This window comes from Coffea eugenioides, chromosome 8 (assembly GCF_003713205.1).
Source record: "Coffea eugenioides isolate CCC68of chromosome 8, Ceug_1.0, whole genome shotgun sequence".
Classification (NCBI taxonomy): Eukaryota; Viridiplantae; Streptophyta; class Magnoliopsida; order Gentianales; family Rubiaceae; genus Coffea; species Coffea eugenioides.
Window position 1 is genome coordinate 14,082,990 of NC_040042.1, and position 20,565 is coordinate 14,103,554.

The 20,565-nt window shown below is 36.0% G+C and overlaps 2 protein-coding genes across 3 annotated transcripts; one reads left to right on the forward strand and one right to left on the reverse strand.

Annotated features, from left to right (window-relative positions):
• The first annotated feature begins 1,068 nt into the window (after nt 1-1,068).
• LOC113781230 (abscisic acid 8'-hydroxylase CYP707A2-like) lies at nt 1,069-3,706 on the forward strand. The gene is made up of 6 exons (XM_027327129.1): nt 1,069-1,371; nt 1,510-1,828; nt 2,008-2,394; nt 2,495-2,773; nt 2,910-3,028; nt 3,166-3,706. Exons 1-6 carry the CDS (start codon nt 1,169-1,171, stop codon nt 3,257-3,259), a joined length of 1,401 nt encoding a protein of 466 aa, XP_027182930.1. The 5' UTR covers nt 1,069-1,168; the 3' UTR covers nt 3,260-3,706.
• Nucleotides 3,707-11,650: 7,944 nt separating this feature from the next.
• LOC113781088 lies at nt 11,651-20,076 on the reverse strand. Of its 2 annotated transcripts, XM_027326934.1 has the most exons (9): nt 19,903-20,076; nt 19,734-19,802; nt 19,502-19,531; nt 16,205-16,237; nt 15,383-15,453; nt 14,130-14,211; nt 12,121-12,213; nt 11,943-12,009; nt 11,651-11,844 (listed from the first exon to the last, which is right to left on the reverse strand). In XM_027326934.1, the coding sequence occupies exons 1-8, from the start codon at nt 20,008-20,010 to the stop codon at nt 11,959-11,961; spliced, it is 537 nt and encodes a 178-aa protein (XP_027182735.1). In that variant the 5' UTR covers nt 20,011-20,076; the 3' UTR covers nt 11,651-11,844; nt 11,943-11,958. The 2 variants fall into 2 exon arrangements, with proteins under 2 accessions (XP_027182735.1, XP_027182734.1); XM_027326933.1 differs by having other exon boundaries at nt 11,651-12,009.
• Nucleotides 20,077-20,565: the final 489 nt, after the last annotated feature.

Below are 20,565 nucleotides of genomic sequence, written 5' to 3' on the forward strand. Positions count from 1 at the left end.
GTGTGGTATACTAATAATAATGAAATATGAATACCCCACAAAAAAACTGGAAACCAGAGGTTGAAAAACAAAAAACTGCCTATAATATTTGCTGTTTGTATTGGTACGGATAAGCAAGTAGCAGCAAATTCATCCCCTCTGTTCCCATCAATTCTTTAATATTCTGTCTATCCTCTGCTCGGAGCTGTTTCCCGGCACCTCTTTCCTTCCATTCATGATAATAACTACACCAAGTCATAGTCAACTAAACCCCCCTCCCCCACACGCTCATTTTTTGCATAATCCAAACTGACACGTGCCCTTTCCCCTCTACCCCCTAATTCCCCAATCTAGAGAGCCATTTTCCTCTCTTTCTCTCTCACACACTACACACACTGAAACCCCAAGAAAAGAAGGGCCCCCTTTTTCTTTTTTTTTTCTTCTTTTCTTCCTTTTTCTCACACACACTCTGATTAACCCCTCAAAAACCCAAGAAAAGAAGGGCCCCTTTTTTTCTCCTTTTCTTCCTTTCTCTCACACACACTACACACACTGATTAACCCCTCAAAAACCCAAGAAAAGAAGGGCCTTTTTTTTTTATTCTTTTCTTCCTTTCTCTCACACACACACTACACGCACTGATTAACCCCTCAAAACCCGAAGAAAAGAGAAGGGCCCTTTTTTTTTTTTCTTTTCTCTTCTTCCTTTCTCTCTCACACACTACACACACTGATTAACCCCTCAAAAACCCAAGAAAAGAGAAGGGCCCCCCCTTTTTTTTTTCCTTCCTTTCTTTCTCTCACACACACTACACACACTAAAATAAATAACCCTCCTCAGCCCAACCAAGAAAAGGGTCATGTCATGCAGCAATGATACAGTAAAATATGCTACACCTTATACGACTGCTGCACCTTATAAGGCGTAACCCGTTTTCCAGTCTCTCTCTTCAGTTGCAAAATTGTGAGCTGTAGGGAGATTCCGTGTGTGGGATTCAAGCTGGAGCTGAAAGGCCCCCTTCTTTTGCTTCCTCTACCTATATATACCCCTCAATTTATTTCTTTTCCACACAACAATCAATCAAGAAAATATATTCATCGCTTGTCACAAGTACAAGCACTCCCCATAACAACAACTGCTTATTGCTCCTACTACTGAGAAGTAGGACTTGTGCAAGTACAGACCTAGCATGGAGTTCTTATCCATGATTTGCTTATCATTTGCTGTTGTTGGTTTCTTCTGCTTTCTCATCAGTTCCACGCGTAAATTCGCCGCGTTTGGCCGCGGAAAATTGCCTCTCCCACCGGGGACTTTGGGCTGGCCTTATATCGGCGAGACCTTTCAACTATATTCACAAAATCCCAATGTGTTCTTTGCTTCAAAAGTGAAAAAGTTAGTGAAAATTCTTTAGCGAAAATTCTTGACTTCATGTTTGCTTTGTTTTTTTATTTTTTTATCTCGAAAGGCTGTTTTAGGCTGTGATGCTAATGAGAATTGGGCGCTGTTTTGTTGTGTTTTGTTTTCCTGTAGGTTTGGTTCTATATTCAAGACACATATTTTGGGATGTCCTTGTGTGATGATATCAAGTCCTGAAGCGGCGAAGCTTGTGCTTGTGACAAAAGCTCATCTCTTCAAGCCTACATTTCCTGCTAGCAAGGAAAGGATGTTGGGCAAACAAGCCATCTTCTTTCACCAGGGAGACTATCATGCTAAGTTGAGAAGATTAGTACTCCGAGCATTCACCCCGGAAGCAATCAAGAACATCGTGCCGGACATCGAATCAATTGCTGTTCAGTCTCTTGAATCCTGGGAAGGAAGAATGGTCAATACTTTTCAAGAAATGAAGACAGTAAGTTCTTTGTCAATCCACTCTTCCACCGGAAAACAGAGCAAAACAGAGGAAAACAGAGCTGCTCTGTTTTTCTTCCCCTGCTTTTGCTCTGTTTTCAGTAAACTGTTTGTTCTTTTTACATATATGTGTGATTGAATTGGCTAATGAAAATTGGTTTAAATTCTTTGATTGTGCAGTATACTTTCAACGTTGCATTACTTTCCATATTTGGAAAAGATGAAGTTCACTATAGAGAAGATCTCAAGAGGTGCTACTACATTCTTGAGAAGGGATACAATTCAATGCCTATTAATCTTCCTGGAACGCTCTTCCACAAATCCATGAAAGCTAGGAAGGAATTGGCTCAGATCTTGGCTAAAATCCTTTCGCTCAGGAGGGAAATGAAGCAGGATTACTGCGATTTGCTCGGATCATTCATGGGAGACAAAGAAGGCCTAACTGATGAACAAATTGCAGATAACATTATTGGTGTTATCTTTGCTGCCCGTGACACCACAGCCAGTGTTTTAACATGGATCCTCAAGTATCTTGGAGAGAATCCCAGTGTTCTAGACGCTGTCACTGTAAGATTTCTCTTACCCTAGCAATCAAATTTACTATATATTAAGCAATAATTGGTGGTTCAAATCACTGAAAAGTTCGTGCTTGTTTTGGACTGTACAGAAGGAACAAGAGGCCATAATGAGGACCAAGGAAGAACGTGAAGAGAAGGCTCTGAGTTGGGCTGACACCAAGAAAATGCCAATCACCACCAGAGTGATTCAAGAAACGCTCAGAGTTGCTTCAATCTTATCTTTCACCTTCAGAGAGGCTGTTGAAGATGTTGAATTCGAAGGTTATCTGATACCAAAAGGATGGAAAGTAATGCCACTTTTCAGAAACATTCACCACAGCCCAGATAATTTTCCAGATCCTGAGAAGTTCAACCCTTCAAGATTTGAGGTAAATATCAGTAGAAATGATTGGCTTCTGCAACAGATGGTCAATTCTGTTACTGTTACGTTTTACTAAGTAAACCTTTGAATCGCCCCAGAACAGAATATGAGGCTCACTCAAATCTTTTCCTTTGATGTGACAGGCTGCTCCAAAACCCAATACATTTATGCCATTTGGCAATGGAACCCACTCATGTCCAGGGAATGAGTTGGCCAAGCTGGAGATCTTGGTCCTAGTACATCACCTGACCACAAAGTACAGGTGTGTGTTTGTGTGTGTGTCTGTCAAAATTCCACTTAAATTTTGTTTACCAAATACCGTCTGAATTACATTTCCAACTTGGTGAAATTTAGTTTCCAATTATAGTATAACTAAGTTTATTTGTCTCCATATTGCAGGTGGTCTATGATGGGCCCACAAAATGGAATTCAGTATGGCCCTTTTGCTCTTCCCCAAAATGGTTTGCCCATCAAGCTGTCTCTCAAGTCATAGAAAGAGGGCTGTCTATCCAAAAAATTTCCCAAACTCCAATTTGCATAATTGTTTATGCTGAGAAAACCAGATTTTTGTGGGAGAGATCTCTACTCTAATAAAAGATCTCTACTCTAATATGGCATGAACACAAGGAAGGAACAAAATCCTCATCAACCTGCTCCCAAGCTAGTCAGAAATAAGAGATATCCCACAAGAAGTAAAATACTGGGATGTCAAAATTCTACCAGGGAAAGCAAATTGTACATAAAGAGGTTTTTAACACACTAGAGGAAATCCAGAGAGGACCTGAAAGATGCAAGTCCTATTCATTTTCAAGACAAATATAGGAAAACCAGACAGCATAGAGAAATTATTGTAAAATAGTTAGTTTAGTTCCAATTACACTTTGTTTTGGTTTCTACTATTCTAACGTGTAAAGAGTCCGCAAGGCAAAATAATTTGAAATTTGTTAATGAAAGTTTTCACTTTTGAGTTGATATGTTTTGAAAAACACATGTTTCTTCTGCTCAGTTTTGCTGTTGAATAGTAAACTAAACATGGACAAAAGGGATGCAATATTGCCGTAATGCAGAAGTCAGCATTAATATCTTACACATCGCAGCAGGCCTTTTCAAAAGAGCCATCATGACATGTCAATTGGAATGAATTCAACTGAAGTAACAAACTTAAAAAGTAGCATTACCAGTATAGAATTCCTGCATATATATTAGTTTCCAGGTGTAGAATTCAATAGAAGGGACTGGCAATCATGGCATGCCAGGATGGAGGATGGTTTTAGGAGTAGGCCTATACGTGCATGTGCAAATTTGTTAAAAATGGTAACATGCAGATGAGTGTTGGATTTGGGAACAGCAACCTTGACAAACTTGTATCAGAAACTCAGCTAATCTATCTAAATATTCTGAGCCAAATCCTCTATTCAGCAATTTGGTCTTCAATTTCCTTTCTTACATTAGTAAATTGGATCAGTAATGGAAGGCTCAAAATTAAGCTGGTTGGCAAAATAACATATGGTGGCTTTTGTTTTTGTATCGCTCTGGTAAAAGCCTCTTGCATGCTGTTTCAAATCACATCTCAAAAGCATAGACTGGCTAGGGATGCAAAAACTAATTTCAAGACGATTAACTAAAGTTTTACTACACGTCTCTGCTAGAAACATGAAAATACCCATCAAACTTCAGATAGCTAACACGTACGGGAAACAAATAGCTATTGGAATGTAAAATTTTCACAAACAATTAAAGCATATCTCTTTCAGCATGTGTTAGCTTTACATATTCCCTCTGTCCGAAGATTGCAGTCAATTTTCAAGAATTTAACTTTTTATGAATACAAGTAGCCATTGTGTCCTGATGTGGTGGCTTTAGGTGAATTTAAATACAGAACTATACTACAGATGGAAGTTGACTAGAGTTGTTCTTGGTACAAAATACTGAATTTTTATCAACACTATTCCTATTTTTTGAAGTGAAACAAATTAGGATTCTCAACTCTGTACTGCACCTGGTCGATAAACTATTTTCAGGAACAAATAAATCAAAACGATTCTTATCAACATATGTTTGTTCTCGGTATCCTTGATTTGTTTGGTGCTTACTATTAGAAAATTGGTTTAATTTCTTTTAGACAGGTTTCTTGTTTTGTATGAAAGTAATTAATTTCCTAATTGGTTTTAGTTGCTTGAAATAGTAGCTAAGAAATTTCTTATTTGTATGAGTTTAGAAATTAGAACTTATTTCTTATTCTATATTAGTCTAGGAATTAGTATTGGTTTTCTATTGTTATTTGGTTGCTCTATATAAATAGGTGGGTTGACATACTACAAAACTGGCACACAAGGGCGATATGTAACCTTATACATAGGATAAGAGAAAGTTCTTGGAAGATGAGAGATGGTATATAAGGGTGGGATTTGAGTTCAAATTGTATTTTTGTATAGGGGTTTCCTCTCATAATAAAGATTTGATTTTCTTTCCATAGATGTAGGCTCAATCATAGAGTCGAACCACATTAAATCTTGTGTGTTGTTAATCTATTATGATTGTGACTTGTTTGTCATTAAATTGCTTCTTGATGTCTCAATAGTAGTGTACTCCGTGCTTGGATCCCAACAAACTGATATTAGAGTGGGGTTCGTAATTGGATCTTGGTTAATTATTGAGATCAAGTGGATTGGTGGCTATTACCAATTCAATAATTTAATGATTGATATCCTTGTTTTAACGGTTTGGCAAGAAGCCTTGAAAGTGAAGGATGAGAAGGCGAAAAGCATAGAAATACTTGACGGTGAATTTAGGCAGGTGATTCAAGAGTTAAAAAAAAGGTGGAGTTTATTATTGATTTTGGGCATGAATCGGTAGAGGTTTTCTCACAATTCTAACGGTTGATATTTCATTCCGATAGTTTTTATATTCAAATTATATTCTTTGGATGGTATGCCATGTGTTCCAAAGAAACAAAGGAATCTAATTTTCAAGTGTCGGAAGATTCTGATGGCTACGAATTTTATGTTGCAGGTGGAGTATTAAAAACTAGAGCTGTTCACGAGCGGCTCGAATACGAGCTCGGTCAATATCGCTCGAGCTAATCAAGTCGAGTTCGAACTCATAAACATTAAGATCGTTGGCTCGCGAGCTCAATTATATATATATATATAATTTTTTTTATTTTAATAGTAAAATTAGATATATATCCCTAATATTTTATTATTTATTAAAAAAATATTATTTTATTCATTTTTAAAAATAAAATAATTATTTTTTATTTTTTAAAAATAATAATAATTATTATTATTTTAGTTTTTAAGCTCGAGCTCAAACTTGACATTTTGAGCTCGTCGAGTTCGAGTTTCATAAAATTAACTAGAGACTCGATTGGGCAAAAACTTGACTCGACTCGACTCATTTACACCCCTATTAAAAACCACACATGGCGAAATAATTCTGAGGATGGGGAGAAGTATGATGATTTTACCACTCGATTGCCTCAATGGTTAGAGATAGAGCTTACAAAAAGGGAATTCCGAATTATAAGTGGTGGTGAGAAATTCTGCGAAGGGAGATGGTGAATTAAGACACCTTCTCACGAGTCAACTAAATGTTGGACTCAGTTAATTATACACGTTCATTTGCTGGTTGAATCAATTGAAAACAAGACCGTATTGATTCGAGTGTGTAGTTAATCACCAAGGTATTTGGTGGTAAAAAGGCAAATGAGATTTTTTAGATGGTTTGTTGTGTTTGCTAAAAGAAATATTTGCCAAGGTGGAGATTTGTTAGGAAATTGATTTAATTTTTTTTAAACAGATTTTTTGTTTTTATGGAAGTAACTAATTTCTTAATTGGTTTTAGTTACTTGTAGTTGTAGCTAAGAGATTTTCTATTTGTGTGAGTTTAGGAATAAGGACTAATTCCTATTCTGTATAAGTCTAAGAATTAGTATTGGTTTCCTATTATCATTTGATTCTTGGCCAAATAGTATTCTCTATAAATAGATGGGTTGGTATACTATAACGAGGGCACACAAGGGTAACATGTAACCTTATACATGGGGTGAGAGCTGGTTATTGGAAGATGAGAGATGAGATGAGTTTGAGTTCAAATTGTATTCTTGTATAAGATTTTCCTTTCATAATAAAAAAATAATTTTCTTTCCATGGACGTAGCCTTAATGATGGAGTTGAACTATGTAAGTCTTGTGTGTCATTAATCTTTCATGTTTGTGACTTGTTTGTTATTAAATTGTTATATTTTTGATATCTCAATAATAGTGTATTTCGCGCTTGGATCCCAAACTTACCATCTACAAATGGTGTGGGGTGTACTGAATTTCTTTACAATGGCAGAAATGGTTGTTCAGTAATAATTTTTTTTTCTTTTTGTTAGTTTTGAAAACATAACTCGTATTTTACAATATCCAAAAATGGAAAAAATGAAAAAGATAACGGGCAAGAAATCGAAGTCTGCTTAAGTTTAAACGTGTTCTTCTTCAACGTCCATTTCACAAAATTTTCCTTGGATATTGATTGAAAAAGCAAGGTTACCTAGCAAATGTATCTCTCTCTGGTAGGTTTCAATTTTCATCATCATTAATTGTTAGACAATTTCAATTACGTACACAAGACCGTTACTAAGAACTAACAAGCCAACCCTGCATACTTCCTCTATGGTTAACATCTGCAAAATCTACGTGCAAATTGGGAACACTCTGTAACATCGCAGAGAATGGCAGTTTTTTCTGACAAAAACAGTAGCGTGACCACAGAGATCAGTATTTGACAATAACTATGCTCATATATTATGCGTCTTTGTCTACCCCCGTTGAAGTTTCCTCGTATCAACTATGAATCCTCTCCTTCTGTCTTCGTTTTTTCAATATCAAGGTTGCGTTTAATATCAAATATGAATCCTTTCCTTCTGTCTTCGTTTTTTCGTGGCTCGTTTCTGGTTTAACTGTAGTTGATATCAACAAGTAGACCAATAGCATTTCAACATTTGGGAGATCCTCCCTCTCAAATGCCATGGACAAGAAAAAAGATTTGCAAGTTCATAGTTGATTTCTTTGTTAGGGGCCACACTGCAATTGATTGTTTTCTTGGTTGTTTTTAACTTTTCCTTAATAGACTGCAGCAGTTGATGACCGAGTGCCTTGACATTCATGCATTTTGCGAAAAGCTGATGGCAACCAATTTGTCAAAAACTACAATAGTCATGAACATAATATAGTTTGACAGTTTAGCCTCACATGGCTGACCAGCTTCGTACCCCTTCAAGGTTAAAACTCATTATTATCATAGAATTAAGCAACCGGTTTTGGTTGCCAGGTTCAACTAGTTAGTATAAATCAAGATTGTCAGCTGAAATTTCCAGAGCAGTTTGAAAGGGCGACCCTTAAATTTTCAAGGGGCAAATGTTCAACTCAAGAAGACTTGAGGATGGCAGCCCTTCCTGGCCCCTAACATCATTTCGGCTATCACTTCAAAATAATCGAAGGGACTAAATCCACCTCCCATCATCTTAATTTAAAGCATTGAGAATTCCACAGCATTTTATTAAAACATGAAAGAGTGTTGATTTTGCCTCTTCCCATGAAACTTCTGAATTATAGAATATGTGATTTAAGCACATGCTCTGCAATAGCAAATAAGACCTTTTTTTTTGAATTGATATTTTGAAATCTGCATGAAATTATGAAATATGAAGACTCAGTTTTTTTTTTTTTTTTTGATCTTAAGACTCAGTTGTAATTCAAACTATATTAGTCTAGCATAAGTTACAATAATTGATATTAATGGAAAATAAGGGTGTACCACACGTTTCTGGTATATACTACTAGAATTGGTAAATGTCAAAATAGATGCTAGAAAAATAAGGAACTATCTGTCTCAATCTCACACATACAAAGAGGTCCAAATCCAATATTTTATCCATATGACTTTGCTTGAATTTAATAGCTTAACAAAGTGGCTGACTTGGGCGTTTATCTCTCAACATATCTTAAAATGTCCACTTGTCTTTCATCTAGCAATGGTCCCATGCTTCATGGTATTTATAATGAGGTTTTGAGCTATAAATGCTCCCCTCTTCCATCAGATTTCTCAATGACATATTAATTTCCAGCTCGAAAGTTTGGATCCAAAATCAAATCTGACGTTAGGGGTTGGAAAGTTCAACTGAAAAACAAACAATATCTGAGTCAAAGGGACACGTAGGGAAAAAAATTGTCTATCTTACATATTAGTCAGCCACAGCTACCAAGTCCACGAATGATGGATCCAAAGGGTGCAGGATTTCAAAATTGTTTCTAACATTAAGAAAAAAAAATCTCTACCCAAATATGAAAGTAAACCCCAAAAAAAAGGACTAGGAAAAGGCCTATAGTTGAGGCACAAAAGTTCAGAGTTGTTTCTTCCTGAATTCATAAACAAGATGATAAAATATCTATGGTAGAGATACAAAAGTTCGAGTTTGGTTTCGAATTTCCTTCAAAAGCATATATTCATTTCGAGAGTCATAGTATATTGATGGATGCTAAATAGTTGCAACAACATGAAGGGAACAATTATCCCACCTATCCTAGAACAATCTTAACTCCTCCAATATGTATCTACATTTGCTGTTTTTCTTTTGTTTGTTGTATACCAGAAGAACAAATTTCAAAAATGGAGGCTAATTATTCGGCCTGCAGGCTGTCAATAAATTAGGGCTAGAAAGTGCATTTGCAATTTGTGTCATGTCTGATCTCATTAGGTACCAGCGAGGCTCACCGGAATTCGTCACGAATGAGCATATGAAGATAGTAGTAATACCTCTGGCACTTTCATCTCATTATCTAAAGAGAGAGAGAGTTGAAGTTTCTATTCAAAATTTGCAAGCAGACTATCCAGGTGTCCAAAATGTAGTCATCATGGCCCAGAAAATAAATTGTCAAGAAACTTTTTATGTGCTGTCATCTCGATGGTTGAATTATTGATACATCGACCTTATTTACCATAATAATAATAACAATTATTATTGTCTCGATTCTCTCTGCATTAGAGATGACCCCATCTGCAGAATGCACTTACCTACTGAAAAAGACCCAAAACACCAGATACAATGGAAGAAATCCAGTTGAACAATTCTTCATTTTGAAACTTGCCCTGAAATTCTTCGTTTTCATGTCAAAGAAACGTGAATTTCTAAACTAAAAGGAGGATGGGAAATATACGCACTTGGCAACGAAGTTTTGTCCAATATTTTAAGCAATAAACACGAAGAGGACACATGTCTAAACATCTTATGCAATCCAAATATCTTTTATTGTTGGTCCCATAAATTTCTTCTGCGGCAAAATTATGGCAGTAAAGCAGGTAAGCTAGCAATTCGGGTATTAGACCTTTTGAATGACTTGACTAACAATACAATGCTGTGCACCTATGCTCTACCAGTCAAACTATGCATGTATTTTGAAGTGATATGTATACTTTAAACTAGTTGACAATTTCATCAAGTCCAAGGGACGAATATATGGATAAATAAAGTCAACACCCTTAAAATTCTCGAGGGCTCCATCATATCTTAGCCTGAGTAAACAGCCAAGGAGGCAAGTCTTCTTTGTACAACCCATTACCAACTTCTCATTATGAGTTCAACCACGTGTTTTAATCAGATACCTTTGATAAGAATTATTTGGGTAGCCTTTAGGGCACAGATGGAGAGGGAGACAATAGTCAGCTCTTTCATTTGTTTTCTTTATTAAGATGGAAGTCAGGCATGTGACACCTTTTTTTTTTTTTTTACCGGATGCAGGAGGTATCCGGGCTTCGGGTAAGCCGGACCCGACTAATCCTCCTGCGGTTCAAGAGGAGAGGCCCCTTCCCCTTGAACACATTAACCTTGGGACTCGAACCCTGGTGGGGGGATGGACAACGCACCCTGAGGAGGGATCGTGACCAACTGAGCTACCCAGGTGGGGCGTCAGGCATGTGATACCACTAATGGAAATCAAGCATTGAAGGGTTCTGATTACTCTATGTAGGATGTAGCTATTTACTTTCCCTCTGTGACCATGTGCAGTAATTCAGTGCTATGAGGTCTCTCTCTCGATTCAAAGCATATCTCTTTAGATGTTGCTGTATCCGTCATAATTGAGATAGTGATATCCAAACAAGATTTGAGTTGTGAAAAATGTTCTGACAAAAGATACAGCATAATTTTGAAAACATCAGTGTAAGGAGAAAGATGACAATCTAGAGCAAAACTTACATAACCAAAAAAAAAAAATTCTAAAGGCGTACGAAGTTTAGTTTGAAAACAGAACCATGAGAAATTCTGATCACAATCTTGAGGAAAACTAAGAATTTTAGAAAGAAAACACTGTAGAAAAACTGCATCACAATTAAAGAGCAAATTAAGATGATTAGTTCAAAGTCTGGGAAAACCTTAAAGCACAAAGCATTATTAAATAGGTCCAGTATTTCCTCTTATTATTTATTAGACTCTGAAAATAACTTTTCTGGAATACATGTTCCTTCTTCATCCCTCAAAAATTATTAAGAACAATCATATTTATTGACATTCATGACTGTATGATGAGGGAGGGCAGTTACACAAGTGTTAGGTATGATATTAGCTCTAAAATGAAGACTGGAGTAGGTCACCATTATGTTTTAAGACATACTAACTTTATTCAGTTCTAGGTTGGGAGCAAGTAGAATCATGATTTTTAAATTTTTAATGCTTAGCCACAGATGACAAGCGAAACCTTTTTTGTTCACCACCATCACTTTAAAGTTGGATTTTCTAATTAGTTGCATTCTTTGGGTAACTGAACTAGAGCCTTCTAAGTTAATTAGCATGCATCAAGAATTTTAGATAGAAGAAAATTATGACAGCCAAAAAAGAGAAATATTAACAAATAGCAAAATAATCTTTCCATTGCTATCTTAAAAGCCAAGAGAATTCAGGGTCATAATAGAAAATCAACCATCAGTTGGTGCTTGACGGAATTTTGCAGTACTGATCTGCTAACCTCATTAGCAGCTCAGAAGAGGGAATAAGCAGGACCTTATCAACAAGCCTAAGCTATTTGTTTATGATACCCTGCCAAGAAGATGTATATGCAACAAAGATCAACTCCAATGCTCAGCAAAGTCGAGAACTGCACAGAAGTTGAAAGGCCATATGCAATAAACTAAAACCGGAAGTTAGTGAGGATCACGAGCCAGTATTGTTGCCAATCTCATAGCTCCTAATATCCATCCACAACTGCAAAATTCCATGAAATGATTATTCATTGAAATAAATGATATGCATCAGTCAGAAAATCACTAGAGGCTTGAAAAGCAGAAGATAATCAGAACAGAAACAATAAATTACCTTGTCAACAACATCTGCAACACCTGAGACATCTTGCTTTTTTTTCTTTAGGAGATCAAGATGAGAACTCATGAGACGATTTTGCTCTTCTGCCTGCCAAAGTCATGCTTTACATAATTAGACTACAACTTTCCTGTGTGCTCACATTTGGGAAAAAAAAGAGAACCATGAAAATTAAAAGGCTTCTATGAAAAAACGAGGTGCTGCACCAGAACGAACAATTATTTTGTACAGATGTATGTATGCCTCCTTAGTTGAAAATCAAGAAGCTTATAGATAAACTCAGAGAAGAATCAAGTCATTGATCAACCAGATAGACAGCATCATTTATTGCTCATAATCAAAATTAATTTTTCAGTAGTGGAATCCATAAAAAGTTTTTCAATGACTCAATGCCTTTTGATTTGCTTTTGGGTTCCAATAGATCAGGAAAACTATCTAGAATTATCATCTGCTATGGCTGTAGGAAAATAGATAACCTTAGTGGCAGAAGAGAGGGGAAGACCTTTACTATACCTGGAAAACAATATTCTTCATGAAGGAAATGTTGTTACTAATGTGGTTAAGGCATCCGAAACCCATTAATCAGCTAACTGTACTTGACCTTGCCAAAAATATTACAACATCAGATCATGCTAGACTTCTAAGCCATAGACATTTGCCACACTCTTATAGACTAATATCTGAAGTTATAAGGCTTGTTTCATTTGGATTGTAAGTACCAACAGTTATTTCAAGAATGGTCTTTCTTTTTCTCCTTTTATCTGAGTATATCAACCTACAGAAGGAGATTTACATACATTACTTCTGCATTTATGACCATATTTTAGTTAAGCTAGCATTATAATGTCAGTAGCTCTTTTACTCTGGCTATCTCATACTAATACTAAAGTTTGCACTTCAACTCCAACATCCACTGTTATGATTCTTCTAGAAAACAATATGGTTCCTTTAGTTAGCATTTTTTACGTCTTTCCAACGTTAACCTATACAAGCATTGTCTAACATCTTAATCACACCAACTTGAAATAAATGTGCTAAGGAGATGAATAAAAACAGAAAATGGGGAATTATTTAACTATTTTTGCACCGCAAATAGAGGAAGTTGGAGTCTGACCAAAAGATAATAACCAAAATGAAACTTTCTGTAAAACAAAATTAGAGTAACAGGAAACGACAAAGGAATATGAGTGCCACAATTTTGCATAAGAAGTATTAAAGGAACTTATCTTGTCACTATGATTTTCTGTCTAGCATAAACCCTTGGAGCCCATTACATTCCTCCAGGATATATGGATGTGAAAAAATCAGTTCTACAGGCCTAGAACAAATAGGCAACCCAAACCTGTCTTCTGGAACCAGGCATTGGTATTTTGCAAAACGTTATTCATTAGTGCTATGATTGTTTCCACCCTCACCATCAATATCTACCTATAGCTCCCGACAAAATCCAAACTCTACCTTGAAGAACCTTAATCAACCTCACAAAGTTAGTATGGAATCTTTAAGCCTCTTACATGTTCTAAAAGTTTGCTCCTTCCAGATTTTAGACTAGTTAAAAAAACCAGCCAACTCAACAAGCCCATTGATCAACCACCTTTTCAGATCATTGGCGGGAGCTAGTTGGCCAACCAATCTAGATTTATCAAAAACAAATTTAATTATATCTCCAAAATAAAAAATTTAAAAAAGAAAAAAGATGAAAGGGATTGGTCCCACTGGGACAGAAATATGAAACAAATCTCCAGTATCCTATTCATTATGTTGCCCGGTATATGTCCCTTCTATCCTTCCGGGCACCATGTAACCTATATGAATTCACTTATCACCAGATATCCATCCTAATTAGAACTGAAGAACCTAGGAAATATGTGATGCAAATCACAATGTGTACATTTTCATCATAAGTTATCTAGAAATCTGAACTGACAGGTAACTATTTTTTAAACAAATTCAGAACAAACAAAAAACAAGATGATTGCACATCCAAAACATTACATTTTACTCACCTTCTCCAAAATACCTGTCAAGTAGTGGATCTCATTCTTCTTTACCTCTAACAAAGATGGTCTAATTGCTCCAATATTACTCCTGCATTTTGTCATGCATTCTACTTAGCCAAGATAAGAATATCTTTTGCAAGATAGGCAAGAAAGCCAAATGCAGAAGTTTTAAATTTAATTCAAGGAAAAACTACAATTTTCATCTTTAAAACATATAGTCTATTCAAGCTCATAGTCACCAACACACCCTTTATCTATATTTAGTGATGTAGAATCTAGAAATTAGTATACACAAAAGAAACTTAGTAGCCACAAGAGATCCACTTTGAAACAGCAAGAGCTCTAAAGACAAGAAACATTGGCATCAATAGACAAAAATAACAATTTTCTTACGTTAAAACAACCGTAAAGCAGAATGCTATGCTCCCTGAAAAGAGTCATGTTTACAGAGCATTACAATATAGAACAAGGGTGTACTTTTATGTCTTGAATTTCTGACTTGCTCATCTCTTGAATTGCTAACCACTATACGTTAGAATGGCCCAAACCTCAAGTTATCTGTTAGGTTGCTCATGTCTTGAATTTCTGACGTGTGTTTCAAGTCAGCATATTAGACTGGAATAAAGCTCCACTTATCCATCAGGCTGCTTACTGGGAGAACACCCTCACTGATTCTCTTATTCCACTCAATTCTCCCTTCTTTAACATTAGAACAAAGTGGCTTTGTTTGGATTGAGATAATTTCAGATAAAATAATTTGCTTCACAAATTTCAATCACCTTTTTATCTCACATACATCACATCACAAAAAGTGCTACAGTAATTATCTCAAATAAATCATCCAAATAAACTCCTATCCAAACAAACCCACTAGTATCTTTTTATCATAAACTACTCCATACTTTATCCAAGTAATCAAGACGTACAGTCAGGAACCGAATCACTTGCTAGAATGCATCCAAAATCATCAAGAAGAATGGTAACTAATACACACAGGCAAGGCCCCCCTGACTGTCTCGTCCCATGCACACTCTCTTTCTTACTGCATGCTTGTATTTTCAAATGCACATTTTATTTGACTATGGCATTCAAAGCATGCAATGGCTACCATTTAGGCATCTATGTTTTCTCAGTGCCTGCATATCAAATACCCTCTCTTACCCATTACAGTTCTCTTGCATGCTGCACCCAACTTATTAACATAATGTTATAGAAACAACAAAGCTGATGCAAGAATTATTATTCTATTGAAAGCTTACTTCTCAGCAAATAACAGGTCCAATTGTTGTTCTTCTACATGCTGCTCAACAGTATCAAGTATGGTTCCTGCCTGCAAGCAAATGGTATGAACCAGAAATTGACAATCACTACATAGATACTTCGAAAACAAGTTGAAGTCTAACAAAAGATGTCAAGAACACAATTAAAGAACTTAATCATAAGAGACAAGCAGATAAAATTTTTACAAATTGCCTACTATCAAGCTACAAACTGGAAAAGAAAATGTATCCAAATTTGAAGATGTTGTCAGATTCTGTCCTCTTAATGTGTAGGATACATATTGGAGGAATAGAGTTGGAATTAGGAAGAGAGAGAGAGAGAGAGAGAGAGAGGAGTTGTTTATGACATAACAATTTACAGTTTTGGAGAAACTAATCACCAGAGTAATGTACTAGCCATGGCTCATAATAAATGCTTCCTCTTCCCAGGAGACAAGGGTAAGTCCATGGTTTTAGATACCCTCATACAGCGACGACGCTGTCTTCCCACATTGAATCGAACCAGTAGTTAAGGATAATAATAGCAAAATGAAGTTAGGATGAATGGTAGTCTGATTTTGAGTGTCTAGAAACTAGTTACAGCCTGCCTCTTCCTAGAATTGACAGTCACGCTATGAAGCTCAAATATGTCATAGTAATTTTCATCCGAAACATCTTAATGCTTTAATTTTCTTATTACAATTATACCATTCTATTTTCTTACCACCTTTTTGAGTTAGATTAAGACTAAATAAACTTCTGTTTGTGCACATTTACTATGAGGGCACAGGTCCATATGATGAAACCATAATCAAAGAATACCTGTGTTTCAAGACACAATGACTCGACCTGATCCTGCATCATTGAAACAGAGAACAGTTAGAACATGATCCTTTCCTTTCTCTTTCCTAATGTATGAAAAAAACAAGATATTGAAACCATGGCAGGAAGACAGCTCAAATGATACGAGTTTAGATATCAAAACCAGATACAAAGCTGCAGAAGTGCTTGGTGATCCACATTCTCATCAAGACATCTCTGGCAAATTTGATGTAGTAATGAGGAAACATCTAACAGAAGCACCTTTGGATATAATCCGAGAAATAACAGAAAATTGCAACCAAAGATGGTGCAAGTCTAAGTACTAGAAAAATGCAAACAGAGCAAATACATATCCTACTCATGAAACAACTATATATGTGTTTTCTCCAAAATTGCCAACTTAAATGTTCTAAATGACTTGCATAACGCATCTAAAAGAAAGAAAGTGAAAGAGAGGACAAATAAAACACTTGGCAAATGCAGAAGGTGTGCTATATTACTACTCAGAGTTTCACGGAGTCTCAGAGGATTCTCTTTCCCCATCTATATGACTGGCAAGAATCAAGGGATCACAGAAGGTTTCTTCCCATGACCCCTGCAGAGAAAGCCTTTCTTTGAGGTATATGCAGAGTCAATCCGCTTTCAAAGCCTGTTACTGTTGTTTGGGCTGGTTCCTTAAAACCCACAAAAGGATGGCACAAGAGCAAGCCAAGCAGTCTAGAGCAGTCAAGGAAGGTGGGATATAGCTAGTTATGGAAGCTCTGGGAGAGCTTTCTAGCAGCCTTCGAAACCCATGGAGCCAAAGAGACCCTAGGCACCTAAATGAGCCTTCGGAGCCGGTGATCTGTTCTGCATAAGATCCTCTCTCTCTCACTTGACGAAGCGTGCAACCATTTTATGTTCTCCTTATACTAGGGGTAGGAGTCACTAAACACCCACCCTGGTCTGTGTGGGAATGGCTTAAGGCTTAAGGGATTCGGTGGAGTCATTATACCACAGGTCCAGAACAATGCACACGCGCAGTCTTCTTATATTACTTATTTCAATTTCTATAGGGTGATCTTGCAGAATCGGTCCAGAATCAGCCCAACACAATTCAGTTTCTCTTGGAGCTGATCCAGTCATACGTTTTTTACTGATTCATTTTCTAAATCTTCAAATTGTAGACTAAAATTAAGTGCAGCCAACTGGTTGCCCAGCTATTTGAATGCTATTAATGAAAACACTATTCATTATCCAACATAATAGGTATGGGAGAAAAATAAATTCCTGTAAATTATTCTATCATTTGATTGCTAAGTCCTTCTTTGATAAATTATCAATATCAGCCACAGCCAATAGAATAGGAAGAGAAATGAAATGGGTGGAGTACAACATTTTGCAGTCTTCACTTTCTGCCATCAATATAAAATCCCCAACAGCTTAGTTTGGATTGAAAATCGAAATTCTCTAAAATCATCTTGTCTCTTTACATACGGTAAAAGATAAACTGTTAGACGCCCTTAGCATATCATAGTGCAAATGTGGCCAATGTGCATAGTGCGACATGTACCACATTTGAAGAAAATCTGATATAGCACAAAACTTCTTCAGGAACTATAATGCTACCATACTATACCATCTTGAAAAGAAAAAAAATATGTTTCACATAATTGACTCACATAAAACTATTTTAAGGGGGAACTAGCTTGACTAAAGATTTTATAACAATATAATAGAAAACAAAAGGCTAGAAGCAAAATGAAGTTAAGGGGGAACATCCAAAGTCATTCAGTGAAGTTTAATGTGCACAAGACTTGATTGTCTTTACAATTAAAAGTCCTAAAGACTGATGTCTATTTGCAAGTTCAGACCTATATAATTGATTAATTTGCTATTTCCATCGTAGAACTGAATGCACTTTATAACCATGTTCAGTTGATAGCACCCAGTTGTCTATTCTTAATGTATAGATATATACCCAGAAATGATAACATAATACCACTTACCCATTCCAACACATTTTTTACTGTAACTAGTTAGTAGATATTCAGAAATGCTTCCAATTTTACCCATTACAAAACTCTGCAACAACCTTAAAATGATATATAAATAACAAAGTCACAGACTGTGTTTAATTAAATCATCAACCAACTACTATTGGAATGAGAGCTTGAATGTGAGTTGGTAGAGCAGATCCATTTTTGAACATGAGATGAAATACACTCAGGTTCTAAGACAGTTTCCTTTGCACCTTATGTACCAAAATTATTAGTTCACTAAGACATATGACCTAGCAAATCTAGTTCGGCGCCCAGTCCAGCCTAGTGAAACCTACTATTAGCATCATGAAATAAGATTAAGCTTATGAACTTCTTGTCACACGATCAACTAAAGAAAAGTGAAGAATGGGGTGAATTCTGGATGATTAAATTCTAAGATGCGCTCAAGAATATTTCTTGCATACTAGAAAAACTTGAGGAAATGCAACTCATAAAGCTTTCACAAATAAAAGAAATGCTAACAGTAGGTTGCCATACAGAACGCTATGTACTTTTTGCAGATCAAAAGACAAACTGTGGCTATGAATAGGCTACATATCAGTCTACTCCAAAGCTCAGGTGCAAAAAAGAAAATTAAAACGAGACTATTAGAAGCAGCAAAAGCCTTAGGAATTAATACAAAGAAAAATAAGCTTGCAATCATCAGCATCTACTTCCAAATTGTAGCTTATTGACGCCTTTCAAGCACTTGTAACTAAGACATAGCATGACTAACTCTTCCCTTCATAAAAGCAGCCAACACAACAGCAAATGTCTTATTGGTTTGACAACATCAGATAATGGAGCACAACCTCAAAGAACACTTCGTTTGACGTGACCAATACATTTTGTCAAACACTTGGACTTTAAAAGTTGGAAGCACTCACACAGAATACACTTCAATATCTAGCTATGTACTAGGAATTTAAGTTGAACGAACCGAGAATTTTTGCAAGCAAACAACTTCAATAAGCTTAAGCATTTGACAACCATTTCTTCTTTTGGATTGTCATTAATATATTGACCAGCTATACAGTTCCCTAACATTATCATTCTCCATCTACTCTTTTGAAACTGATCGTATTGAAAATCAACCACATTTTGTACGAACCAAGATGAAATAGGACCAGATACTTTTATGAGCAACTATTAATCTTTGATAGTGTAACAGCAATTCATTTTGCTCTAACTTTTCCTGGGCTCAATCCGTTAACCTTGGTGAGGTAGAAAAATGATAAAAGAAAAAGAAACTCATAAAACTGTCAAAATCGCATACCTCTATATTTCCATGTAAAGAAGAAATAACCTGAAAACAAAAATTACAGAAATTGCAGAAATAAGAGTTACTTCAAATATTTACACAATTCAAAAATAAATCCAAGAAATAAATACTTTCAAGTACCAAACGACTTAAAAGAAATTAAACTAAGCAAATTTACCTCGATTTTGAACTTTTTATTAGAAAATTCATATATAAAAAAAGAAGCAATTTAGGCGTGAGAGAATACCTCAATGAATAGGCGATGGAGGCGGTCTTTCTCGGGGTCGGTAAACTTCGGAAAAGCTTTGCAGAATTCCTGGAAGTATTCCAATTTAAAACTAGAACCGAAATTAATTACTCAAATAGAAAAAAGAAATTGATTTATGCAGTTTTGGTTGGAAAAAATTAGAAATGACCTCTTTGGAGCAAGCTGTGAGGAGAGAACGTAATCCGAGCTTGAACGATTTCTTCAAATTCAGGTGCCTTGACCCCTGAATTTTTGAAATTTCACTGAAATTTTCCATTTCGATTCTCCTTTTCCTTTTCTAACTCGCCGGCGGTAGGGTTTAGAACCTAGAACCGTAGGGGTCGCCGATATGGGGTTTTGAAATAGAAGGCGGGAGTCGTATTTTCACAAACTTCCGCTGAGAATTGTGCCGATTCCACGTGGCTCCAATTAGGTTTTCAGAATTACATTTATCACCCTTACAAATTTGAGGGTCTTAACAAAATTAGTCAAATTCAATTGAATTTTTCAACGAGTAGGATTAGGGTTTAGATATCTATACTTCTATACAATGTTTTGAAACTCAGACTGGCCATCGACTCAGTCAAGATTTGGGGTCAGGGGTCAATGGATTCGACCGGAGTCGAACCCATCCAAGAACGGGATGACGTCATTATGATGTCGTAAATATATTTAATTTTAAAAATTAATGTATTATGTAAAATTCTAAAAACATATTAATACTAAGAAATGTAGGTGTAATGTATGTTTGATATTTCTAAGATACTTTTCAAGAAAATACAAATAAGGTAGTTTAATTAAGTAGCAATTTACAATTTAATGCATATTCAAC